This window comes from Rhagoletis zephyria, unplaced genomic scaffold (genome assembly GCF_001687245.7).
Source record: "Rhagoletis zephyria isolate East Lansing unplaced genomic scaffold, Rhagoletis_zephyria_1.1 Rzeph_scaffold_02812, whole genome shotgun sequence".
NCBI classification, from domain to species: Eukaryota; Metazoa; Arthropoda; class Insecta; order Diptera; family Tephritidae; genus Rhagoletis; species Rhagoletis zephyria.
The window spans coordinates 1-25718 of NW_016159896.1; the positions used below are offsets into that span (position 1 = coordinate 1).

A 25718-nucleotide genomic window follows, 5' to 3' on the forward strand; every position below is an offset into this window, starting at 1 on the left:
TACCTCCCAAACGTTTGCCAATAGCAAATTTTACTATTTCCATTATCAAGCAATACAATCACTAAAATACTTTTCAGAATTCAGAAAAAATTGCGGAACGACGCTGAAGCAGCACTGACGGTANAATTCAGAAAAAATTGCGGAACGACGCTGAAGCAGCACTGACGGTAAAAAACGGTACTGTGCCGGACGGTCTGAACAACTCTATTTGGGACTGGGGCAACGATATTATATTTTTCATTGACACTGATAGGTACGGCACACTATAGGCAAAACACGAGTTTTTTTTCAAAATCGTAGATCTTCGCCTAGAAAAGAGATAATGGAATAAAAATTTTTTTATCGTGAAGAAAAATGATCATATAATACAGGAAAACTATAGAGAAGTTACAACAACAATAACTTGATCCTCAAAATACGGTTCAAAATGTCACTTTTTTTGAAATTTTGGATTTTGGCTCCCAAGGCAGAGGAATATGCTTTTGAAAAAATTTTTCCATAGTAAAATAATAATAAAAAAAATAAAAATAAAAAAAATATATGAAACGCTTTTTAACCCTTTCAAGGCAGAGGAAAAAGGTTCTCAATATGCTTTTGAAAAAAATTTTCCATAGTAAAATAATAATAAAAAAAATAAAAAAAAATAAAAATAAAATAAATAAAAAGTGCGTTGAAAACATATTGAGAACCATTTTGCCTTGAAAGGGTAGAAGAGGAATGCCTTAAAAATTTGATGCAAAAATATTACAGTATATTATATATGCATTTTTAACAATAAAATAGAGAAAATAGTGAAAAATAAATGGACAAAAATCTATTTCTAAAGATTTATTCTACCTGCTTTAGTGTTTTTACAGATTTATACACAATTTATATAATTCATTGATTTGTATACATCTTTGGTTTCGGTAGGGGTAAAATTTGCGAAGCTGTAACGCATATCCCAGCACAAAATTTCGAAGGGCTTAGCCTGTGTATTTCAGCATAAAATTTTTATTTTCATTAGAAGCACCCTGCGTTTGCTTGCCAAATGGTTGCATACATTTAGGCATATGCATAGTAANAATTTTTATTTTCATTAGAAGCACCCTGTGTTTGCTTGCCAAATGGTTGCATACATTTAGGCATATGCATAGTAAGAGGAAATGCGCTACAATTGATTATTACTTCCGATTATTTAAACTCCGCACATGCATACGGCTTTGTACCTATGTATGTACATAAATATGTATGGACTCATTTGTTGCAACTGGGCATGAATCACGTAACTTTGAAACGATAGTCGTTCAAACGATACTGACAAAACGATGTTGTCAAAACTATAATTTATGCATTTGTGTTGCGGTTACGTGTTAATAGCCGTCATCGATTCGCCACTTCGCTGCTTGCTATGTTTGAATTCCGGTCGCTTAACGAAAAATTTTGCATGTGAAACCAACAACAAAGTTAGCTAGCACGGATAGACGATAGCGAGTTTGGTTGTACCTCATTGTATTCGTTCGTTTCGCCACTCGCTAACTGTTGGCGAATCGATGACGGCTACTGTTACTGTTACGTGAAGCAAAACTGGAATCGAGTTGACGATATCGCACAAACGATCAAACAATTTTTGATTTTTATGAAGCAAGACAATCTCGACACGATATCGTTCAGACGAATGTCGTCATACGTGATTCATGCCTTGGTTTTGATATTCGCAGATGGTTTTAGGCATAGGTTTACTTAGCTTTAAGTCTTACGATACTATTGCTTACTCATCTACTCATAAGAGATGCACGAAATTCAAATATTTTTGTTCTTTTATAAACGATTTCCCAAGCTATTGTGGAACTAATTAGCCAATTACATACAATCAATAATTGAGAAACAAAAAAAACGCTACCTGGTTTTTCTCGTTTTCTTATTTGGGGTTTTTTTTTGTTTTGTTTAGGAAAATCTTCAGCAAGAATCTGTTCTAAGCAAAAAAAAAATAGATAATACTAGTGAACAGAAACTAAATAAAAAGGAAGAAGAAGAGAAATTACTTACAGTATGCTGCTTTATTCGTTGCGTGTTTTCGCTGTGCTCCTCCGAAGGCCTTCAAGAGATGCTGCTGCGTTGTTAGCACATGCATTAAATTAGTTATGTAGGTACATACCAATGTACACATGTATGTTTGGGAGTGAAATAAAAACTCTCCTCGTTTTCCTTTCTTATATACACATATAAAAAAACTCAACTAATGCCAATTGGAAATCGCACTCTACTTTTTTTTTGTGCAGTTTCTTCGTTTCTCAATCCATCGATANGGATTTTAACTCTCATTCCAGCACGTTTGATATATCAGATCCGCTTTTCAGCATTAAGAAAGCGATACTCTCCTCTCTCAATAAGTGAATTATTGACATAAATACATAAAATCAGCTGATGAATTTAGTTCTGTAGCTGAACAGTTTTAGATCTCGACACTTAACAAACTCCTGCCTATCGTGACTCGGCACAAAAATTTAAAATATTGGTTCCGTACGTCATGCGGACTGCGCCCCTCGTGCGGATGGGCGGGAATGGAGGGTAAAAACCTTTGGGATATTATTAAAATTTCTCGGCAGCATCCAGAATTAGGATTATTATGATTTTTTATTTTTTTCCATGGACTCTAAATGATTGCGGCTTGCACTTCCCGTACGTGGTTATATCAGCAAGTCTAATATAATTTAACTGCCTCACGGGAGCCTGCGACAGTATGATATAACCGGAGCAATGCGGTTCTGCCAACCTCTCCCTTAGAACAAGTCACCAGAAATTCCCATCCACCAGGTTCATAAATTCTTTGCGTTAAATTCTCGTTTAAAACAACTTTTACTGATTTATGATGGGCTATTAGCCATTCTCATAGAAAAATTTTACTTGGAGGGGAAATTTTACTTCTGGTCAGAACTTCTCTCCACGATCTCTGGTTAGCAAAAGAGACCATTTATTTCCGGAAGTCAAGCACGTCCCCCATTTTTTTCCAGTTCTTCTTTCCTCGCGGGTTGTCAAAGTCACAAGCCTCTCAGCGCCTTTTAGGACATTCCCTATAAACCCCGTTTCCAATAACGACAACTAGATGGCGATGTAGCGACAGACATAAGCTCGGATCGAATACTTAAAACCTAAACGGGTACTCATTTCGGATTGTATGTACGACGGTACAAGGTAATTATCAAAATAATTCTATCTTGGTTTTTAAGGAAAAGAAATTCAATCGTTAATGCTGAAGCTGTAGCATGCATTTAGGTGCTAGGTGTTAATAGTGAGCTGGCAATGGCACACAACAACAACTTTTCGTTGATTTATTTTGTTTCGATGTTAACGATTGATGATTTATTTCATTTCAACGTAAACGTTTTAGTTTTGTTTCGTTAATTCAGCTCTGAAATGAAACGAAATTATTTTGATGATTTATTTTTGCGCGTCAGCAAAACGAAATAGATTCATATAGTTTCTTAAGCATCTCTGCTTAAAACTTCCACCAGAGGGCACAATAGTAAAAATTTCCACATTTTCTTCTAAACCTAAATATTTTTGCAATATGGAAAATTCCTAATTGATTTTAGACCCATTGTTTCTTCGGAAAAGTTACTTAGAATAAGAAGTAGAATCCTCTTATCCTATACGCGCATAGTCATATGTCATGAATGTGGATTGGTAAATACAAAAAAATTTGGTTGAAATCCTAAAGGAATTGTTGGTGGGTAAAAGGGGTTTCGACAAATATCTACGGAAACCATGGAAGGGGGGGGGGGGGAATAAGAGCAGCCTAAATTACATCTCTAAGCTGCTAGGCGCTTAACCTTTCGATTAAATAGGAATTGCAGAGATTATTGTAGAGGCGTGTCGGTTCGTCGTTTTAGTTTGTTTTCCTCGTAGTAGTTTCTTTCAGTGTGCAAACAATATTTTTCTTGTTTGTGGGTTTTTTTGACGCGTGCGTATAGTAGAAACCTTTCGCCCTCCCTGCCACGAATTAACCGGACCCATGAGACTGAAGCAGCTGGTATTACTGCGAGTGCACACTATATGGCAAAGGCGATTGTCCTCAGTGAGATTAGTCAACGGATAAGCTTCTATCCAATGTGTCTGCATTAGCGTCAAGGGAACCCGTAACAGAAATGGCGCCCAACGTGGGGCCCAGGAAAGGCTCGTGAACTTCATGAATGTGACTCCATCGGGGAGTCTATTTTGTCCGTCTGTAATTATATAATTTTGGAAACCGACAGGATGGGATTTTTAGAATGTGAGGGCTAAACGCACTTATTACTAACCCGAATCTTTTGCATATAACTTAATGTATTGATAAGCTGTGAAGTTGTTACTGGATTTTAACTCCTTGCGGCTATATGCTAAGGGATTAACCAGGGTAAACTTCAAGTAGTCAGTGGTAAATTTATTTCAATGTGTAAGATTATTGGATAGCTTTTGAGGAATTTTGGTTGGATGTTGGGGCTGACCCAGTAAACCCAACAGATGAAAATAATAAAATTATACACATCTTACATCGTCTACACGACATATGTTTTATGGATTTAGCTTAATGTAATCGTTTCATTTTCGAAAACTTCATATTTTCAAACGAACAGTAGTAGTTATGAGTATGGAGTACTGAGTGCAATATCCTCTGTACCTTTGATTGGAAGGTTAATGCCTAATTACTAATACCGCCAACAAAATCCTAGGGACAGTAAACCAATTCATTACGGCATTCGATTGTTTTGTTATCGTTACCAAGAATTGTACAGGATCAGATAAAGGGGTTCTAATACCATTGTTAACCATAAACAAAAAAAAAGGAATAAATATATATTACAGCCATGTCTGTAAGAAACAGTGCTGAGAATATACCTGGTCAGGGGCAGACGTGTATGATTTGCCGAGAAACCTTTAGGGATAACGAGGACATGCTTACAACGGTTTGTTCTCATAAATTTCATCGATCATGTTTAACTTCCTGGCTGAAGCGAGAACCGTATTGCCCTCAGTGTCGAACAGTGTGCAGTGGTCGTGACTTTCTCGCAACGGGTGCCCTCACTAGAGCCCGTGCAGCTATGCAAAAGGACTCGGCGACTATCAATAATTTAGTAAATATAGACCCTCCCCAACCAAACCCATTGCAGGAGGAGGGCGCAGTCGGGTTTTCCACTGATGCTGGAAACCGCTGTAATAAACAGTCAGATTCATTGACCAACAACTCACGCATGCGCGCTCTGGTGGACGCGATCGTGTCCGCCCGGCAAACGAATATTGTACAGGAGATTGAAGCGCGAGTAGGACAGTTGATTGAACGGAAAAGTGAAGGGGCTTTAACTAATTTATTAGGTAGAGGCAACCTTAACGATGTGCCAACGCCAAGGGCTAATGGGTTGCAAAATAGGAGGCCCTCACCACAAAACCACCACGTTTCCACGCCTGTACTACCCCAAGAAATGCCCTATTTTGAAAATCTGAATAGTTTCAATCGACAACTTGACCAATTAAGACTTGGCGGCGGATCAGCTAGCTTCCGAAATAGTAAAGTTGCCCAGCTCGTTGCCAGTTGGGATATTAAATTCGACGGAACCACACGTTCGCCAGTAGAAAGTTTTATATATCGCATAGAGTCACAAGTTGTGGACACACTAAATGGAAATTTCAACGTGTTATGCGAAAATATACAAAGCTTGTTTACAAATGAAGCCAAACACTGGTACTGGCGGTATCGTCGAACGGTCGATCGGGTTACATGGCCATCGCTTTGCCAATCGTTACGCACCCATTTTGCTGAACACAAATCTGACAGCGAAATAAAAGAAACTTTTCGGTCCCGGAAACAAGGACCTACCGAAACCTTTGATGAATTCCGTAAAGCGATTTTAAAATTAGCTGTGGGGTTAGGCTCTCCACTATCAGAAATTGAATTGGTAGAAATCTTGCAAAGAAATTTGCGTCCGCGCATTCGCCAGCAACTTTTGTATGTTTCAATAAATTCACTGGCAGAACTTCGAAGGCTATGCTTAAAAGGCGAACGACTATTGAATGAAATCAATAGTATGCAACAACAAATTCCGCGTCGTCAGGTTAACGAGATTAATTGTGAGGAGGACATCAAATTAGACGATCCAGTCGTAGATGCGTTAGGACAGCGAGGAAAGAGTGCAAAAATTCTATGCTGGAATTGTAAGAAAGAAGGCCACCGCTATTTCGATTGCTTAGAGGAAAGGACTATATTTTGCACCGGATGCGGGGCCGCAGGCATTTACAAACCAAAATGTGTATCATGTAATCGGGGAAACTTGAAGATGAGCGAGGTGTCGAAAGTGACTCCTCGCCAAGACCCAAGTACAATGAAGTAAAAGCACTTATACGCCCCAATGCACCAGATTTTGCCCAAAAGAAATTAACAGACATTGTCCCTTATGGAATTCGCTTGCAGAGATATAATCAAGCAAGAACCAAGATATTTGACGAAGACGACTGTTCACTACCCCCGACTAGTCGTTCTTCGATTCGTATGAACACCTTCTGGAGACATGTCAAAGTTCACCGTAAAAATATCTCAAACGTTATAGGTAGCATACGGAATAAAGGAGTAGATTTGAGACCCTATGCACAAATAACCGTTTTAAATCGAGAATATCTGGCACTTCTTGACAGCGGTGCACAAGTATCCTGCTTAGGTAGCTCGCAGGCAAGAGAAGTATGCAATACTCATAAGCTAAGGAGATGTACCGGAGATGGTAGAAAGCAAATAGTTTTTGGTACGATCACGCTGGAAGTTAAGTTCAAAGAAGATACACATGAAATTCATTTTTTTGTCATACCAGACATGTCTCAGAAAGTAATATTAGGTGTGGATCAGGATCAGGCAAATCGATGTTTGTTTTAAAGAGAATACGAGAGATGAAAACAACATTGCACTACCGGCAGATCAATAAAGATATCTGGAAACTGTAAAATCAAGATTTCCCAATTGTGAAAAAGACGGGTTAGGCAAAACCGCATTAATGGAGCACGAAATAAAGGTTGAACCCAATACCTGTCCGATCAACCAACGATACTTCCCTATCTCTCCCGCCATTGAAAAAATTGTCCATGCCGAAATAGACGAGATGCTTCGCTCGGGGGTAATTGAAGAGGCCCCAAACAGTCCGTGGTCGAGTCCAGTTGTGTTAGTCCGAAAGTCCGATAAAGTCCGTCTATGTTTAGATTCAAGAAGAGTTAACAGTATCACTATCAAAGACGGTTACCCTCTACCGCACATAGAGGGCATTCTGAGCAGATTACCAAAAGCCGAATTTATTACATCTCTCGACCTTCGTCGCGCCTTTTGGCAGATACCACCACGAGATCTCACGTGCTTTACGGTTCCTAACCGTCCATTATATCGTTATCGCGTAATGCCATTTGGCCTTTGTAATGCGCCACAAGCTTTATGTCGTCTAATGGATCGAGTCATACCACCTCAACTCAAAAATCAAGTTTTTGTGTATCTTGATGACCTCTTGGTCGTGTCGCCAGACTTTGATACTCACATGTCAGTGTTATTAGAAGTGGCTCAACAACTTAGGAAGGCTGGTCTTACCATTCACGTGACAATAAGCCATTTTTGCATAAAAGAGGTTAAATATCTGGGTTACCTTGTGGGAAAAGGGACGCTTCGGACGGACCCTGACAAGGTTGCGTCTGTTATTAATTATCCAACACCTACAACCGTTAAGCAATTGCGCAGATTTTTGGGTATGGCCGGCTGGTACCGCCGATTTATCGATAACTTTGCATCCATAACTACGCCTCTTTCCGATCTTCTGAAAAAACCCAAATCATTCGCCTGGAATTCAGAAGCTCAAAAAGCATTCGATACGGTAAAAGAGAAATTATGTACTGCCCCCGTGTTGGCTTACCCTGACTATGGAAAACCGTTCATATTACAATGAGATGCTAGCAAGCTAGGCGTTGGGGCAGTCCTCGCGCAAGCCAATGATGAAGGTATCGAGACTCCCATAGCGTACTTCTCCCAAAAATTGAACAAATCACAAACTAATTATAGTGTGACGGAGTTAGAGTGCTTAGCTGTCATTCTGAGTTTAAAGAAGTTCAGGGCTTACATCGAAGGACAAGAATTTAAAATCATCACGGATCACGCAAGCTTGCAATGGCTCATGCGGCAGGCAGACCTCTCTGGAAGATTAGCCCGCTGGTCTTTGAAGCTCCAACGATTTCGTTTCACTATTGAACACAGAAAAGGTACACAAAACATTGTTCCGGATTGCTTATCTCGACAAAATTTCGAAGACGTGTCCAGAGAAGTCAATGAGGTTTCCGAGTCTTATGTTCAACCCCTGGTCGACCTTGATAGGCCAGAGTTCAAATGCGATGAATATGAAAAGCTGAAGGAGTATATTCGCAGTAATATATCTCGATTGCCTGATTTACACATTGTGGATGACCATGTCTACAAACGCACTGAAAGGGCGGATGGAAACCCAGAAAACGAAGCATATAATTGGAAGCTGTGGGTACCTAAATCATTAGCTACAGAAGTGATAGAAAACGCGCATGCGCCGCCGAATAAATCTCATGGGGGTATTGCAAAAACCTTGGTTCGACTGCGCAAAAATCTCTTTTGGAAGTGTGAGATTTGCAAACAAAGTAAAGCGGCAAACACAATTCTGCGACCACCTATGACAACGCAATATATAGTTCAAAGGCCATTCCAAAAGCTTAACATTGATCTTCTTGGACCATACCCCAGATCTAAGCGCGGAAATATAGGAATTTTAATAGTCCTGGATCATATAACTAAATTTCCTTTGCTGAAACCAATCAATGAATTTCACACCTCGGTTATCTGTGACTTTTTGCAAGAACAGGTGTTCAGTATTTTCGGTACACCTGAAATAATTAGGAGCGATAACGGAAAGCAATTCAAGTCGACACAATTCAATCAGTTACTTAGCCAGAGAAGAATACAGCATGTATATACCGCCCTTTACAGTCCGCATGCAAATGCCAGCGAACGTGTTAATCGCTCTATAATTGCGGGGATCAGATCGTATTTGCAAAGAGATCAAACCGTTTGGGACAGGCATTTACCCGAAATCAGCGAAGCTCTGAAGGGTGCATATCATCAAACGATTGGATTTTCTCCGTATTATGCCCTGTTTGGACAACAAATGATGACTCATGCAAAAGACTACCAACTTCTACGTCAGCTAGATTCACTAGACAGCAATATGGTAGAGAGATCAGATAGATTGCAGTTAGTTCGCAAAACTATTGGGGAAAACATCCAAAAAGCGTTTGAAACCCCAGCAAAGCGGTATAACTTACGAAGCTCTTCGCAGACGTTTAAAGTGGGTGACATAGTATTCAGGAGGAATTTTGTATTGAGTGATGCGAGTAAAAGATTGTGCGCCAAATTGGCTCCAAAGTTCATCAAAGCAAAAATCATTGGGATCAGAGGAATCTGTGTTTATCACCTAGAAGACGTAGATATGAGAAAACGAGAGTTTTACCACCAGAAATACATTCGAAAGAGCTAAGTATAGTACAGAGTGATCCTCGCACCAGCAATCTAAGTGGGGGAGTGTGTAGCGTCATACATACAAACCGAAATGAGTACCCGTTTAGGTTTTAAGTATTCGATCCGAGCTTATGTCTGTCGCTACATCGCCATCTAGTTGTCGTTATTGGAAACGGGGTTTATAGGGAATGTCCTAAAAGGCGCTGAGAGGCTTGTGACTTTGACAACTCGCGAGGAAAGAAGAACTGGAAAAAAATGGGGGACGTGCTTGACTTCCGGAAATAAATGGTCTCTTTTGCTAACCAGAGATCGTGGAGAGAAGTTCTGACCAGAAGTAAAATTTCCCCTCCAAGTAAAATTTTCCTATGAGAATGGCTAATAGCCCATCATAAATCAGTAAAAGTTGTTTTAAACGAGAATTTAACGCAAGGAATTTATGAACCTGGTGGATGGGAATTTCTGGTGACTTGTTCTAAGGGAGAGGTTGGCAGAACCGCATTGCTCCGGTTATATCATACTGTCGCAGGCTCCCGTGAGGCAGATAAATTATATTAGACTTGCTGATATAACCACGTACGGGAAGTGCAAGCCGCAATCATTTAGAGTTCATGGAAAAAAAATCATAATAATCCTAATTCTGGATGCTGCCCAGAAATTTTTAATTAGATTCCAATTTAATCTTACCTTAATTTGTTTAATTTTGCTAATTGGTAACGCATACATTTTATGAGAAACCAAATGGTTCATGAATCCTAAGTTAGAGAAAAAAAGAAAAACTATCCTCTCTAAAAATTCTCTTAAAAGATTCTCTTCATAGTCAAAAAAAAAAACAAAGAAAGAAAAAAAAGAAACGTAACAAATTGAGAGTAAAGAATTTCAAGCAATTGTTAAAAGACAAATCGATGGATTGAGAAACGAAGAAACTGCACAAATTTCCAATTGGCATTAGTTGAGTTTTTTTTATATGTGTATATAAGAAAGGAAAACGAGGAGAGTTTTTATTTCACTCCCAAACATACATGTGTACATTGGTATGTACATAGGTACGTACCTACATAACTAATTTAATGCATGTGCTAACAACGCAGCAGCATCTTTTGAAGGCCTTCGGAGCAGCGCAGCGAAAACACGCAACGAATAAAGCAGCATACTGTAAGTAATTTCTCTTCTTCTTCCTTTTTATTTAGTTTCTGTTTACTAGTAATATCTATTTTTTTTGCTTAGAACCGATTCTTGCTGAAGATTTTCCTAAACAAAAAAAACCCAAATTAGAAAAAAAGAAAAAAAACAACCAGGTTGCGTTTTTTTTATTTCTCAATTATTGATTGTATGTAATTGCCTAATTAGTTCCATAATAGCTTGGGAAATCGTTTATAAAAGAACAAAAATATCTGAATTTCGTGCATCTCTTATGAGTTGATGAGTAAGCAATAGTATCGTAAGACTTAAAGCAAAGTATGTATCATTGTGTACAAATACAAGCGAGATATCTTAGCAATACCAGTCATCCTGGGCCACAGCTGCGATCATCTGTTTTTTACAGTTGCTTATTTTGGTCTAAACTGCGCTTTTTTGACCTGAGTTGCATTAAATAGTCTCTTAAAACTTGGTAGTATTTGTTGTTCAAATGGTAACATATATGCCCAAAAACTTGAAAAATATTAGATGATTGCTTTTTAAAAATGCTATTTATAAAATTTCGTTTTGATTGCGACATGAGAAATATTCAGTTTATAAAAGTTTTTCACATATGTTTTAGATTTTAAGCTTTTAAAAATTACGGTAGAATGCAACAATGTGCTTGAATTTGTATGCATCTTCGTCAGCTTATTCGTTTGCAGACTAGAAAAATGGCGAACAGCCATCAAAATACTGATTCAAAATACACATCTTTCACTGGACAAACAAATGGGTGCGCGCAGCAAAATTCAGCCCTAATGGTAAGTTAATTTCATCGTGCGGCGATGACAAGTTAAGAATTTGCGATACATTTTCAGGCGAATGTATGCGAACGTTCACCGGGGGAAGAGGTATAGGACGACAGCTGGCATGGCATCCAGACGGTACCCAGCAAAAAACACGATTACCACAGAAACGAAAGTGGAAACGAGCTAGGCGATGGGAATCGCTTACCGTTTCGCTTCAAGAAGGCCTTATTTTAACATGGGCATGTCAATGGAGGTAAGCCCTTACCCGCAGCATTACCTTCAAACGAAGGGAGAACGCATGGATAAACAGAATCCAGAGAAGCGAACAAAGAATGCCTTACAGAGAAACTAATGTAGAATGCCTAGATAAGTACATACTTATTTATATTAAATTGAAATCAGAAAATGTCTTAAAAGGTTAAAATTAATTAAAATTTTTATAAATCGGCGTACATATGTATGTATTTAGGTATTTAGATTTTCTTTAAAATCGGTATGTACATACATGCATATTTAATTAAGCTTAAAATTGTACTTCCTCACTCTTGTACGTCACTTCATTGACTGACTTCAACTTCGCTGCTAATTGAACAAAGCAAAACATGATTTTTATGCGAGACAAATTTCCACAGAAAGTAACGGTAGAAAAAGAATTTTTGGATATTCATTCCATTTTTCAGCTGACTACGATGCAGCATTCTACTTTGCATTCCCCGAAATGAAGCAAAGAAGCGAAACAAATAAAATATTGTAGGACATTCTACTTTGCATTCCCCGAAATGAAGCAAAGAAGCGAAACGAATAAAATATTGTAGGACATTCTACTTTGCATTCCCCGAAATGAAGCAAAGAAGCGAAACAAATAAAATATTGTAGGACATTCTACTTTGCATTCCCGGAAATTAAGCAAAGAAACGAATTAAAAAATAAATATTATAGGACATTCTACTTTGCATTACTGGCAATGCCTAAAAGAAGCGAAAAAATTCGAAGGCATTATAACGCTATGCCTTCTAGAACACGTTACCACTAAAAGCGATTACCGATTTTTTGCTGGGTAGTCTGGTGGCTTTAGCATTAAGTTGTAACCGCGTTAAGACATTTGACATAGCTGAAGGCGAGCTAATACAGTGCATTCGTCGCCGGAGAATGATGTTGCATTTCACCCAAGTGGAAATTTCTTGGTGACTGGCGGCGATGACGATACAATAAGATTGCTTGATTTATTAGAAGGTCGACCAATTTATACACGGTAGTAGTGCACTTTAGCGGAACCATATAATATAAAGTTTTTCCTGTATTCAACAGTTGCTCGTTTGGAAATCTAATTTGCATACATTTCATGCCAATAGCTCTCGCAACAAACAAGCCAGTTCTCAAAGAATCCAAATTGATCTTAGTCATGCAACAGCTCCACATAACTCCGCCATAGACACACCAGTTGCTGGAGTACCAAAAAGCTGTGATGACAGTATTTCAATTGATCCACGATAATCGGTGGCATATGGAATGCGTGATGGAAATTTTCTGGTGCTTGATAGCCAATATATTACAAGAGTGAAACGCTACAAGTGAAACGCTGTGATAGTAATTTTTCTTAAATTTCAATGTTTTATTTGCAGTTACATTAAGAAGCTCAGAGAGGACAGAGCTGTTGGTGAGGAAGGTGTCGAGTTACTGCAGTACTGCAACTGGGAAAATCCGCATTTCGCACGTGCCCCACTCGTATGGAAAAAAGGCAAGTTTTAGTATAATGCGGCATTCGCGCTCACTGGCGCCGAGCCGTTGAAGAAATTTTGGCAAATAAACGTGCAAGAAATAATTCCGATACTAGCACGTCCATATTCTTGTTAAGGGTCATCAAAAAATTCCTTGTGTTGTAAATAATAAAGGGAATGCCGGATTATACTAAAGCCAGCTTCCCGGCATAAACTACTATTCCATACGAATACAGAAATCTAAATGTATCTAAAACTGAATAACTCAAATCAAATTGGATTGCATTTTCATAATATACCTAATATTGGAATCTGTTTTGATCGTAAAAAATACACCTTGCAATCATTTAGATTATAGTTTTGAAAGAAACTGATTACAATCGTCAAATGTGTAAAAATTGTTAATAGCAATCTGCATTAAATTTATGTTCCCCATGTAACGGTTATAAAATACATTAAATCCGCACTATCTGCATTAACAAAAAATATACATTGGAATATTTAAAATAAAACGATTCATATTTATTTTCTAATAAGAATTATTTCTTAATTGAAAGTATTTAATACTAATATAATGTAGTGGTTAATGTTTAAAAATGAATTCGCAATATGTCCGCAGCTCAGGTTGATTTGAAGAAATCCGTTTAAATTTTTCGAATTACATCTACTTGAATATAGGATAGGCAGGGTTGCATACAAATGGTAGTTCCGTAAATATTTAAAATATGTTATTTCATTCAATATTTACATCTGGGCCAATAAATAATAACAAATATAGCCGAAAAAACAAAGTTTCAATTAAAACGAGTTTTTATAACCCCCCATAAAATTCCGATTAATTTTAAATACGAAAATAATGATATTTTTTCATGCCTTTCATTTTTAATATACCTTGTTTATACCTACACAAGAACCGCATTAGCAAAAAACCGATTGGACTCAACATATATTTCTTTACAGCATTTATAGCGCACTCGATAAAGTCTTATTCAAAAGTAAACAAAATCTGCTATTTTTAAACAACATTTTTTTAATAAATAATTGGCGCGGTTGACAGAAATGGAAACAAACAATAATTGTAGTTTATTATAGAAATAATTCGAAATTAAAACTTGCTTTATAAAGAAAACCAGCCTATTGTCACTTCACTTTCCAATGGTGCTGATTGCTGCAAGAATTGTTTAGCGATTTAGAGCATAATCAACACAATATATGCACATAAATATGTATTATTTCACAGATCTCAGAGTGAGCTTAGAAATACGTCCCCAAAATTATATAAAATTTAAGTAGGAATTATTTTTATTTATAACGTAAAAGCGCTATCTGACCCAATCTGATAAGTATATTTCCCCTAAAGTTAACCCATTTTATTTAATTTATCTCTCGTGAAAATATATATTTTATTTAAGATTTTCAGATATGTACATATATTTTAAATTTTTGCTTTAAGTTTTGTCTCCTTTTAATATTTAATTAGATACCTTAAGATTAAAATAAGCTTAAAACGAAACAGCACAGCAACCCTTTTCTGTTCATCTTGAGAACACAAAACCCTCTTTTGTTAAAATTCGGCGCTGCACAAAATCCTGGCTTATATTTTCCAACAAAATACCACTTCGCAACCCTGGATTTTCACGAAGCGTTTCATTCGGGTCATAGTTTTGCAACTTCGGGCCATTCGGTGTTGTATGCCATATTGGCTGCCATATTGTTCACACTGTCATCGCCATATTGAACACCCTGTCAACTATCTGTCAACCCTAAGATATCTCACTTGTATTCTTCCATAATGTTCTATGTCATGGATTGGTAAATACAAAAAAATTTGGTTGAAATCCTAAAGGAATTGTTGGCGGGTAAAAGGGGTTTCTACAAAAATCTACGGAAACCATGGAAGGGGGGGAATAAGAGCAGCCTAAATTACATCTCTAAGCTGCTAGGCGCTTAACCTTTCGATTAAATAGGAATTGCAGAGATTATTGTAGAGGCGTGTCGGTTCGTCGTTTTAGTTTGTTTTCCTCGTAGTAGTTTCTTTCAGTGTGCAAACAATCTTTTTCTTGTTTGTGGGTTTTTTTGGACGCGTGCGTATAGTAGAAACCTTTCGCCCTCCCTGCCACGAATTAACCGGACCCATGAGACTGAAGCAGCTGGTATTACTGCGAGTGCACACTATATGGCAAAGGCGATTGTCCTCAGTGAGATTAGTCAACGGATAAGCTTCTATTCAATGTGTCTGCATTAGCGTCAAGGGAACCCGTAACAACCTAAACGATAAAAAAACTAAATCGTTTCAGCAGAAACGACTGCTTTTTTTTGCTAAACGCTAAAATTAATGTTACAATGCATCCTTGGTTTTAAGAAAAAAAAAGTGCAAAAATGGATTCCTCATACCAAAAAACCCCTACAGCATGTTTTTGTGCAAAATTTAACAATTCTTTACGACACTACAGCAAAGTTCTAAGAAACCTATTTTCGAAATTTGGCAAATTCTAAATTGATTTTAGAGCCATGGTTTCTTTGGCAAAGTTGCTTAGAATTAGTAGTAAGCTAACATTTCAATGTGTAAGCATTCCGAAATCAAAGCGAGACAGTCTAGCGCTGTTTTTATCAACGCATTGTGTACTTGAGTGCCGTTTTTGTAAATGTGTCGTGTACATGTTTATTTATAAACGTATGTGTTCCTTTTCTTTCGTACGTGTTTATTGATATATCTGTACTGTACTGTTTTCGGACGGTACTAGCTCTTACTGCCAATATAGGAGTATTACATATATGCACGTATGTATGTGCAATATGCGTATAGTCGAAAAAATCTCCCATACAAAGTGGCCCGCTTTAATATACCTACGCATTATATTTTCTCAATTTTAAAATTTCTAAAGACAAAAATAATTTACACACACGTTTTCGCGTTTAAATTGATCAGTTTATCAGTAGTTTAAACCAGCCAGCTTGGGCGTTTAAACTATGTTTAAACCACAGCCGTGCACTGAAAAACTGGCCCTAAGTCGCACAATTAGGTTGTTGGTTGAGTAAATTAGATTTGACTACACATATTTAATGCTTTTTCGCTTAATCTATTTCTCTTTTTCATTTTGATGTCGGTAACCATTGAACTATTTAGGGCCAATTTCACAGTGCGTAGTTAACTCAGAATCGGCAGTTAACTACAGATTTTTGTACTGAAAATATCTAGTTAACTGCCGTTTCTGAGTGAACTACGCACCGTGAAATTGGCCCTTACTGCCCCTTTGTTAACGACTACCTCCCAAACGTTTGCCAATAGCAAATTTTACTATTTCCATATCAAACAATACAATCATTAAAACACTTTTCAGAATCTAGAAACTCGAATCTTTAGAAAAAAGAATCAATAGTTGGAAATATTTTCTAATGTTTTCAAAATACACAACTTCTTGTGTTCCCCACACGTTTTTCTAACTTCTATCACTTTATTTTTTCCAAATTACTTTCTGTATAACTCATAAACTTGCTATTACAACTCATTTAAAGTGAATGAAGTTCCGTTGACAGGGTTCATATGGACGGCGCACTATAGGCAAAACACTAGTTTTTTTTTTCAAAATCGTCGATCTTCGTTTACAAAAGAGGTAATGGAATACAAAGTTTTTTATCGTGAAGATAAATGATCTTATAATATAGGAAAACTATACAACAACAATAACTTAACACTCAAAATACCGTTCAAAATGTCACTTTTTTTGAAATTTTTGATGTTGGCTCCCATTCCACTAGAAAACACTTTTTAATACACCATTAGCACTGTTTCTGAAAGATTTCTCTTTACTTTATCTTAAGATTCGATTTTTGGGACATTGGATGCTGTACCCGATTGGAAAAAGAAAAGCTACCTTTTAGTAACTCGTAAACTATCAGCTTTCACGAAAAAATGTATATAACAAAAATGGTTATACTGGTCGATATCTTTACAAAAGTGCAGCATTTAACCCTTAATGAAGATAGTGCGAGCAAATCAAAAAACGTATTTTCAGCTTATCCAGTTGCTGGTAATTATGCTAAAATCTATATTTATTCAATTAATTAATATGTAATATGTATAAAACAGTTCTTACACTTGTATTTCTTGTGCTGAGGCACACCTTTCTTCAATAAAGTTGAAATCCAAAAGAAAGAATTTGATTTGCAAATATAAATAAAACAAAGTTAATGTTGAAAGCTAAGTTGAGGAGAACAAGTACAAAGCGGACCAATAAATGCAATACCGATCAGTTTCATACGATGGCGTTAAGCAAGAAGAAGAGTAACATACCCCCCTCCGTGAACTTCGAGCTGCTCCGCTGTATGTGGTTCACCCCGTACATCAAGCTTTGCAAGCTTAACGGCCGGCCTGGTATACAATCCTTCATTGGTCTTGACCACAGCACTACGTACTTCACCGTCACCCGATTGATTGATATCTACAATGATTCCTCTTTTCCAAGTATTTCCTTTAACGCTTTCGTCAACGATGATCACCACATCACCGATACGTATTGGGTCCGTAGCTCTGTCGAACCATTAGGTAAGTACTCAAGGCAAGTACTCCCGCAACCATCTTTTCCAAAATTGATCGGCCACTTGTCCAGAGACCCGAAGATTCTTGGTTAATGCTGAATGGTGAGTCTCCTCAAGGTAGTGTATCTTTTCGCCGCTTGAACTACCTAAAAGGAAATGATTGGGAGTTATCGCATCAGCCTCTGGGGAGTCAAGCGGAACGTATGTAAGCGGTCGGGAGTTTAAAATGAATTCGACTTCTGCTAAAGCCGCTTTAAGTATGTCTTCTCGTAAATTAGCCGGTGGTAATATGTCCATAAGTACTGATTTAACTGAACGAACCATTCTTTCCCAACAACCCCCCATGTGCGGAGCTGCAGGTGGTATGAACTTCCATTTAATCTCCAGACGACGACCTTCGAGTTCCTCAGGAGATAATTTCTTTATTTTATCTTCTAATATGCGACGGGGTCCGCGAAAATTAGTGCCATTATCTGACCATATACATACCGGCACACCACGACGGGCAACAAACTGTTTTAGTACAAGCAAAAGGCAATCAGTTGAAAGCGATGTCGCCAACTCGATATGCACTGCGCGTACTATAAGGCAAGTGAAGAGGACCCCCAGCGTTTCTCCCGTCGCCGCCCAACTACTACCTCAATTGGGCCGAAATAGTCGATACCTGTGTTCGTGAAGGGACGAGTAAAGACGTCAAGTCTCTCGACTGTTAAAACGGTGGATGCGGCGTCTGTCTCTTACTAGTGCTTGCAAGCCCTGAATCCAATACCNGTGTTCGTGAAGGGACGAGTAAAGACGTCAAGTCTCTCGACTGTTAAAACTTCCATTTCCGGTGGATGCGGCGTTGCACGATTGCTTCGGCACAGTTGGTAATTTCTCGCTGTCTCTTACTAGTGCTTGCAAGCCCTGAATCCAATACATTTGGCGCATCTCGTTCACTATGATTTCGACGTGGTAATGATAAAACTTACGATGATAGAAATCCGCAATTAGACGCGTGACCTGGTGATGGCGGGGCAATATCGTAGGCCGCTTTACTGAGAAACTCACCTCTTTGATTTCGTCGATTCTGCCTCCCACTTTCAAAATACCATATTCATCCAAATAGGGAGGAAATTTGTAGATATTACTATTCGGAGGAACGTTTTTTCCCACAAGCAGGCGTGAAATATCATTACCAAACACTTCTTCTTGACAATTACGAATTATAGTGTATTCGTATCCTTCTATGTCTAGTTTGCTTAGCAACTTGAAAATGCTGACCGATTGCAAGGATTTTAACGCGATTTTATTGAGGAAACGTAATACATAGCCTTGCGCATATCGTAGTCTCTCCCACTTGCTGAAACGTTGGGGATCGGGGCTTATGCATTTCAGAATCGACGGCGATTTATCCTTTAATTCTATGTGGAGCATCCGTTCCGACTCTCCATCGAGATTCCCTTTTGGCCACTTATCTTCTGAAAGAGTTAAGAAAGTGCGGCCTTTAAACCATCGCGTACCAGAGTCTAATATCGGTTCTTTTGACCACTTGGTCCCTTCATCGGCCACATTTTCTGATGATGGAACCCACCTCCATTCTTCGACCAGAGAATCTTCCAATATTTCGCCTACTCGTACAGCCACAAATTGCCGAAACTTTATCGCGTCTGACCTTATCCAGTACAATACATTTTTGGAATCAGTCCAGGAAACCCGGCGATCAAGAGAAACAGAAAGTTCCTTTGATAAAAATTTTGCCAATCGCAAGCCAAGATTGCCACCATGCTGCAAGCGAATCGTTTCTTTTGTTCTGCACGTAAGTATGCCACTGCTGCGTAGGCGTCCACACTGGCATCAACAAATACGTGTAACTCAATTTTTTGAGCGGAGTTAACAAGGGTATAGCAGCGAGGGACACGTACGTTCGATATTGACCGTAAGCGGCGTAACCAAATCCACCACTTTTCTTCTTGTTCTGCCGTAATGGTCTCGCCCCATGTAACGCCTGACCGCCAGATCTCTTGCATTAATATTTTCGCGTAGATAAGATAAAATTCCAAAAGGCCTAGCGGGTCAAAGATTCTCACGCGAGGGATCTCGCGTTTGGTTGGAGATTTATTCTTACTTAAAATTTCTTTGGAAAACTTCTCGGAAAACGTTAACACATCATCAGTCGGAGACCACCTCATTCTGAGTACTTTCTCTTGATTTGTGCCCGGATTTTCAATACGTTTATTATCTTGTTTAGATTGTCCACTCAAAGCATGTAACACATTTGCAGAGTTCGATTTCCAACTTCTCATTTCGAATCCACCATCGGCGTGTATCATACGTACGATCGAAGCAAGGCGTATCATTTCTTCTTCTGTTTGCGCACTTTAAAGCCAATCATCTACAAAGGAATCCTCGATGATGGCATCTACCACAGTAGGGTGTTGGCTCCGGAATCGCTCAGCATTTTTGTTTTTTACGTAGTTGGCTGACGAAGGCGAACAAGACGCCCCAAATGTCATCACCTGCATTATGTAGATGTCGGGATCCCTTGTTGTGTCCCTTCCATGCCATAAAAATTTCCGTGCAGCTTGATCTTCTTCATTTACTAGTACCTGGTGATACATCTCACGAATATCGCCACATAAAGCAATTAGCTTCTCTCGGAAGCGGATTATGATACCCACAAGAGACTTTATGAGATCTGGACCCTTCATGAGAATGGAATTCAGGGCGGCGTTATTAACAGCTGCGGCTGCGTCCCACACTAGCCTAGTTTTATTTTTATTAATATTGGTAACCGTAAATATTGGAATGTACCAAGATTTGTTCCTGCGAAATGTATCGTGATTTTCAAGCTTCTTTACGTAGCCCTTGCGCTCGTACTCTACGATGGTACTTATGGTAAACTGTTTTAAATCAGGATTCCGCGACATTTTTGATTCTAAACACTGTAACCTGCGTCGGGCCATTTGGAGGGAGTCGGATAGCTTGACATTATCGTCTTTCCATAAAAGACCTGTCTCCCATCTTTTTTTGTGCGGAAGGTATTTCGTTGTAGACTCCATGATTCGTAGAGAGCGTTCGTCTTCCTTTGAGGTGAGGGGGTCGACTGCCCGAATGCCTACTGACTCTAATGAAAAGTATGACTGTAGGAGCTCCTCTAAACGGCTGTTAGCACTGCATCACCCGCGATGGATTCTGTTCGTTATTATTATTCCGGCCAAATACCGACCATCCCAGCTTGCACCTGACAGCAATTATATTGTCAGCTTCCGATTGCCGGATCTCTAGAGGCACACAGAGTTTAATGTTGTCCAAGCCAATTAGAGTTCGTGCCTGAACTGCTTCATAGGGATAAACCGGCACATTCTTCAGATGTTCGCGATCGGATATATCTTTCCGTTCAAGAGATTGTAGTGGCAAGTTTAATTTCGACACTGTTCGAGCATTCTCCAGATAGAAGCCTCGCGCCCCTCTATTGAGCGAAGATATTTTCACTCTGATTGCCTTCGATTCTGTTTCATTTTGGGTTATATTACCAGTCCATTATAGACAAAGCTCTTTCTGAGGACCATCCAAACCCAACTCGTTCGCTAAACTACGCTCAATCAGTGTGCACGCCGACCCTTCATCAGCAAAGGCATATGTATTCACCACCCCGCATTTGCCGAACAACGTCACGGGTATATAACGAAACAGTGTGCGTTGTTTACCATCCTTTAGGTGACATAAAACGGATGAGGTCGTCTCATTTGTGACGTCTAATTTTTTGGCTGTTTTCGTATGACTGTCAACACCGGTTTTGCGTGTGGTATGCAAAAGTGGGTTGTAAGCCATTTGACAGCCGTCAACCCCGCATTTCTTCTTAGAATTACAATTTCTTACAAAGTGCCTTTTGAAACAGCGGATACACAACCTTTTATCGCGAACAAAATCCCATCTAGCCTCCCTTTTCATAGCAAAAAACTCACTGCAATCTCCCAATAGATGAGATTTGAGGCATTTGGAGCATTCCATATGCTCGCCATCGCCCCCCTGCTAAATCATGTGTCATAAGCATTTCGCGTTGCTGCTTGCGACTACCTTTCTTTTCTTCTACACGAGACGAAGATACAACAGAGTGACCGAGAGGCGTAACCTGGCTGGCGCATGTGGCGAGGGCGAACAACCACTCATCGAAAGCCATAATGTCAACTCGTTGATGCATTAACCTATAACGTCCCCAATCAAGCTTAAGGTCATAAGGCAAATTTGTCAACAGATCGTTAAGCAACATTGGATAATTTAAATAATTGTCTAACCCAATAGCTTGCATAGTTGTTCGGTAATTTGGACGGCTAACGTGTAATTAATTAAAGTTTCCATTTTATTCATCCCTAGCTCTGGATACTGCCTTAAATTGACTTGCAGTGTTTGTTGTATTATATCCGCCCGACCATATCATCATGAGTTTTCTACGTACAGCTTCTAGGGCCTGTCCTCTTAGACATTTTTGTAGATTCTCCTGGTTGGTGAAACCACAGCGCTCAGTAGATTGTTGAAAATTGGTGATTAAAACAGGCCATTCTTCTGGGTTACCCGAAAAGAGCGGTCACCAAAGAAAGCGTTGGAAAAATTCGTTGGATTATGAAATGACCATGGTGGAAAGGCGTGATTACAATGGCTAGAACGAACTCCGAAATTTTGAAACCCGTTTAGCTGTGATGAATTTGTCGGATTGTGAAATGAAGCCGAAGATGAGGAAATATTTCCCAATCGCCCACCAGACATGCTGAACACGGGTGCGAGGTTAGGTGCAAACGCATTTGATAGTAGTTCTTGAGTAGTGATTTGAATGTAGTTCTTTGCGTTGGTACATTCCCTGAAAATATTCCAGTAGCACGAGCAGTTGCATGCATTTGATTGGAATAGTTATGGCCACACGTTCTAGCTGTCGTGAGAAAATTATGAGGAAAGCTGCAATAGGTTGACTCAAGAGGTGGACAAATGCTTTGTGACGTACCGCATGTCGAAGACGGCTGATAGAATATACTGACATTATGTTTGTTATGTAACCCCATTCCCGACAGCTGATTTCTCAACTCTGGAGTGGCATCGTCAGATGTTGATGTTGACGGAACTAAATTAGGAACATAGCTGCCAGAGCTGGCACCCCACGTACCTTGCAGTTGACTTTCTGCATTCGTGGTGTCACTGANTCAGATGTTGATGTTGACGGAACTAAATTAGGAACATAGCTGCCAGAGTTGGCACCCCACGTACCTTGCAGTTGACTTTCTGCATTCGCGGTGTCACTGGCAATTGGCGCTCGTGTGATTCGTGCACGTTTCTTAGGTTTTTCGTTGCGCAAAGTACCCGATCGAGTACGTAGTGGTGAAGGATCGCGTGGGGACCCGTCTGCCTGACAGTCTAAACGAGAAACAGTTGGCAAGGGCATTGGAGTAGACGCGATAAAGTCTTGGGGGTCATGAATGACAGGCACTGTTGTAGCTGGCGCCTGCGCTTCTGTGGATGCGCACCCAGCCGACAAAGCTGTGGCGCCAGTTGAAGCGATCTGGGCATCCAAGTTACAACGTCAGCCGAGGCTTGTTCTGTCCGAAGACTCATTTTTAGGTTATGGTCCCACGTGTACTTCCGATTGCACCCAAGGGAAAACTAAGTATTTTAGTTTATTGAAGATAGTGCGAGCAAGTCAAAAAACGTATTTTCAGCTTATCCAGTTGCTGGTAATAATGCTAAAATCTATATTTATTCAATTAATTAATATGTAATATGTATAACAAAAAACAGTTCTTACACTTGTATTTCTTGTGCTGAGGCACACCTTTCTTCAATAAAGTTGAAATCCAAAAGAAAGAATTTGATTTGCAAATATAAGTAAAACAAAATTAATGTTGACAGCTAAGTTGAGACGAACAAGTACAAAGCGGACCAATAAATGCAATACCGATCAGTTTCATACGACAGCGTTAAGCAAGAAGCTGAATAACAACCCTTTAATGCAGAGTCTGTCATATATGAAACGCTTTTTAACCCTTTCAAGGCAGAGGCAAAATGGTTCTCAATATGTTTTCAACGTACAATTTATTTATTTTTATTTTTTATTTATTTTTATTTTAATTATTTTTATTTTTTCATTTATTTATTTATTAATTTTTTTTTTATTATTATTTTACTATGGAAAAATTTTCTACGATTAATATTTACGTCAACATGAGAAAAAGTACGTTCAAAAGCATATTGAGAACCTCTTTCCTCTACCTTGAAAGGGTTATAAAGCGTTTCATATATGACAGGCTCTGCATTAAAGGGTTAAATGCTGCACTTTCGTAAAGATATCGACCAGTATAACCATTTTTGTTATATACATTTTTTTTGTGAAAGCTGATAGTTTACGAGTTATTAGAGTTTAAAGGTAGCTTTTCTTTTTCCGATCTGGCCACTCGGGTAGAGCATCCAATGCCCCAAAAATCGAGTCTTAAGATAAAATAAGGAGAAATCTTTCAGAAATAGCGCTAATGGTGTATTCAATATAGCGTTTTCTAGTGGAATGGGAGCCAAAATCCAAAATTTCAAAAAAAAAGTGACATTTTGAACGGTATTTTGAGGGTTAAGTTATTGTTGTTGTAACTTCTCTATAGTTTTCCTATATTATATGATCATTTATTTTCACGATAAAAAAATTGTCATTCCATTATCTATTTTCTAAGCGAAGATCTACGATTTAAAAAAAAAAACTCGTGTTTTGCCTATAGTGCGGCGTTAATTTACCACAGAGAGCGGACTTTCTTATTTATCAATTACTAAAATTTCTTGCTTGGTATGGTATGCAGAAAATCCCATTCGCCCTTTTTAGTCATAAAATCCCGAAAAAAGGCCGAAATTCCGTAAACTGGCAACACTGGTTTAAAGTCTAAGAGGAGTGGCAAATACATAAACTGAGATACAAATTTTATCGAATAATCGCGAATAACGAGTTTGCGGGTCTAATGAAATTAAAAAATTAAATTTAAGTAAACATCGTTTTACTTTAACATGAAATACTCAGTCCTTGATTACGCAAATCCCAAAAATGTATATTCATGAAAAAGAACATACCTAAAAAAATAAGACCAAAATGGTATTTTAGCAATTGTTGCATAAATCACAACACCGACAAATTAAACATTGAGATTCAGTTTCAAATATACAAATTTACATATTATTGCGCTTGGTAATTTTCCAAATCAAACCCCGTCTCGCAATACACTTTGATTTAAATTTTGAAGTTGTTGTTGTTTGGTCTTAATCAGGCATTTCTGAAAACATTTTTGACGTTGTTTCGAAATGTGGTGACATAAAATAATTTAATTAATATTTTCTAGGATATGGGAATAATAATACACTATGCGCCGCTACTATTCTCAGATTACGGGCCATTGCCCTTGCGGCTCTCGTTTCTCTTGACAAATTTCTTATAGCTTTAGGCATTTTTAAAGACTTCGCACTATTCTGTTATTTTAAAGATTTTTTTTTTTGTATTTATTAACGAAATTCCACTATGTATAAGCCAAAAAACTCATGGTACTACAGGGTTGCAGGCAGTGTTGCCGCAAATCTTTTTAGTGGTAGCCAAATTCCTTAAAAAAAGGGCTAAAAAGAGTTTAGCTCTTACAGTCGATGTGGCTTAAAATGGTAGCTAAAATTTTTTACTTACATATACATATATAAGTATACACGCAAACATTTTCAATAAGTAATGGTATAGAAAAACAACGAACTCTGGAAAAAGCTAATATTTTATCCAGCCAAAAACCTTTTTGTATAACGTCTACACGCAAACGTCAAGCTGTGAAGTTCTACTTATATTGTGCTCTGATTTGTCTTTGTATTTTGCAAAGTTTATTGTGCTAATTTTGAGTAAAAGTTGCTATAAAAAGTGCCTACGAGCATCTTAGTGTGATAATAATCGAAGCTAAGTGAAAGTTTTGTGATTTTTGTGGTTTATATTAAATTTAATTAAATTTCACTAGCATACATCTAATCTTGCCGAGTCATTTGTTG

The 25718-nt window shown here is 38.3% G+C and overlaps 1 protein-coding gene and 1 long non-coding RNA gene across 2 annotated transcripts; both read left to right on the forward strand.

Moving 5' to 3' along the window:
• Positions 1 to 11085: 11085 nt before the first annotated feature.
• LOC108367778 (uncharacterized) lies at positions 11086 to 12936 on the forward strand. Its single transcript, XM_017622473.1, has 4 exons — positions 11086 to 11144; positions 11341 to 11454; positions 11512 to 11544; positions 12751 to 12936. The coding sequence occupies exons 1-4, from the start codon at positions 11142 to 11144 to the stop codon at positions 12934 to 12936; spliced, it is 336 nt and encodes a 111-aa protein (XP_017477962.1). The 5' UTR covers positions 11086 to 11141.
• A 1667-nt stretch (positions 12937 to 14603) lies between these two features.
• On the forward strand, positions 14604 to 25515 carry LOC108367780 (uncharacterized). The gene is made up of 3 exons (XR_001848298.1): positions 14604 to 14954; positions 15151 to 15152; positions 25504 to 25515. It is a non-coding gene; the product is annotated as an uncharacterized LOC108367780 (long non-coding RNA).
• Positions 25516 to 25718: the final 203 nt, after the last annotated feature.

Excerpts from the sequence above, each read along its gene's own strand:
- LOC108367778 (XM_017622473.1), top strand. Across the intron at positions 11,455-11,511 it reads AGCAAAATTCAGCCCTAATG|GCGAATGTATGCGAACGTTC; the intron begins GTAAGTTAATTT and ends ATACATTTTCAG. Across the intron at positions 11,545-12,750 it reads AACGTTCACCGGGGGAAGAG|TTGCTCGTTTGGAAATCTAA; the intron begins GTATAGGACGAC and ends TGTATTCAACAG.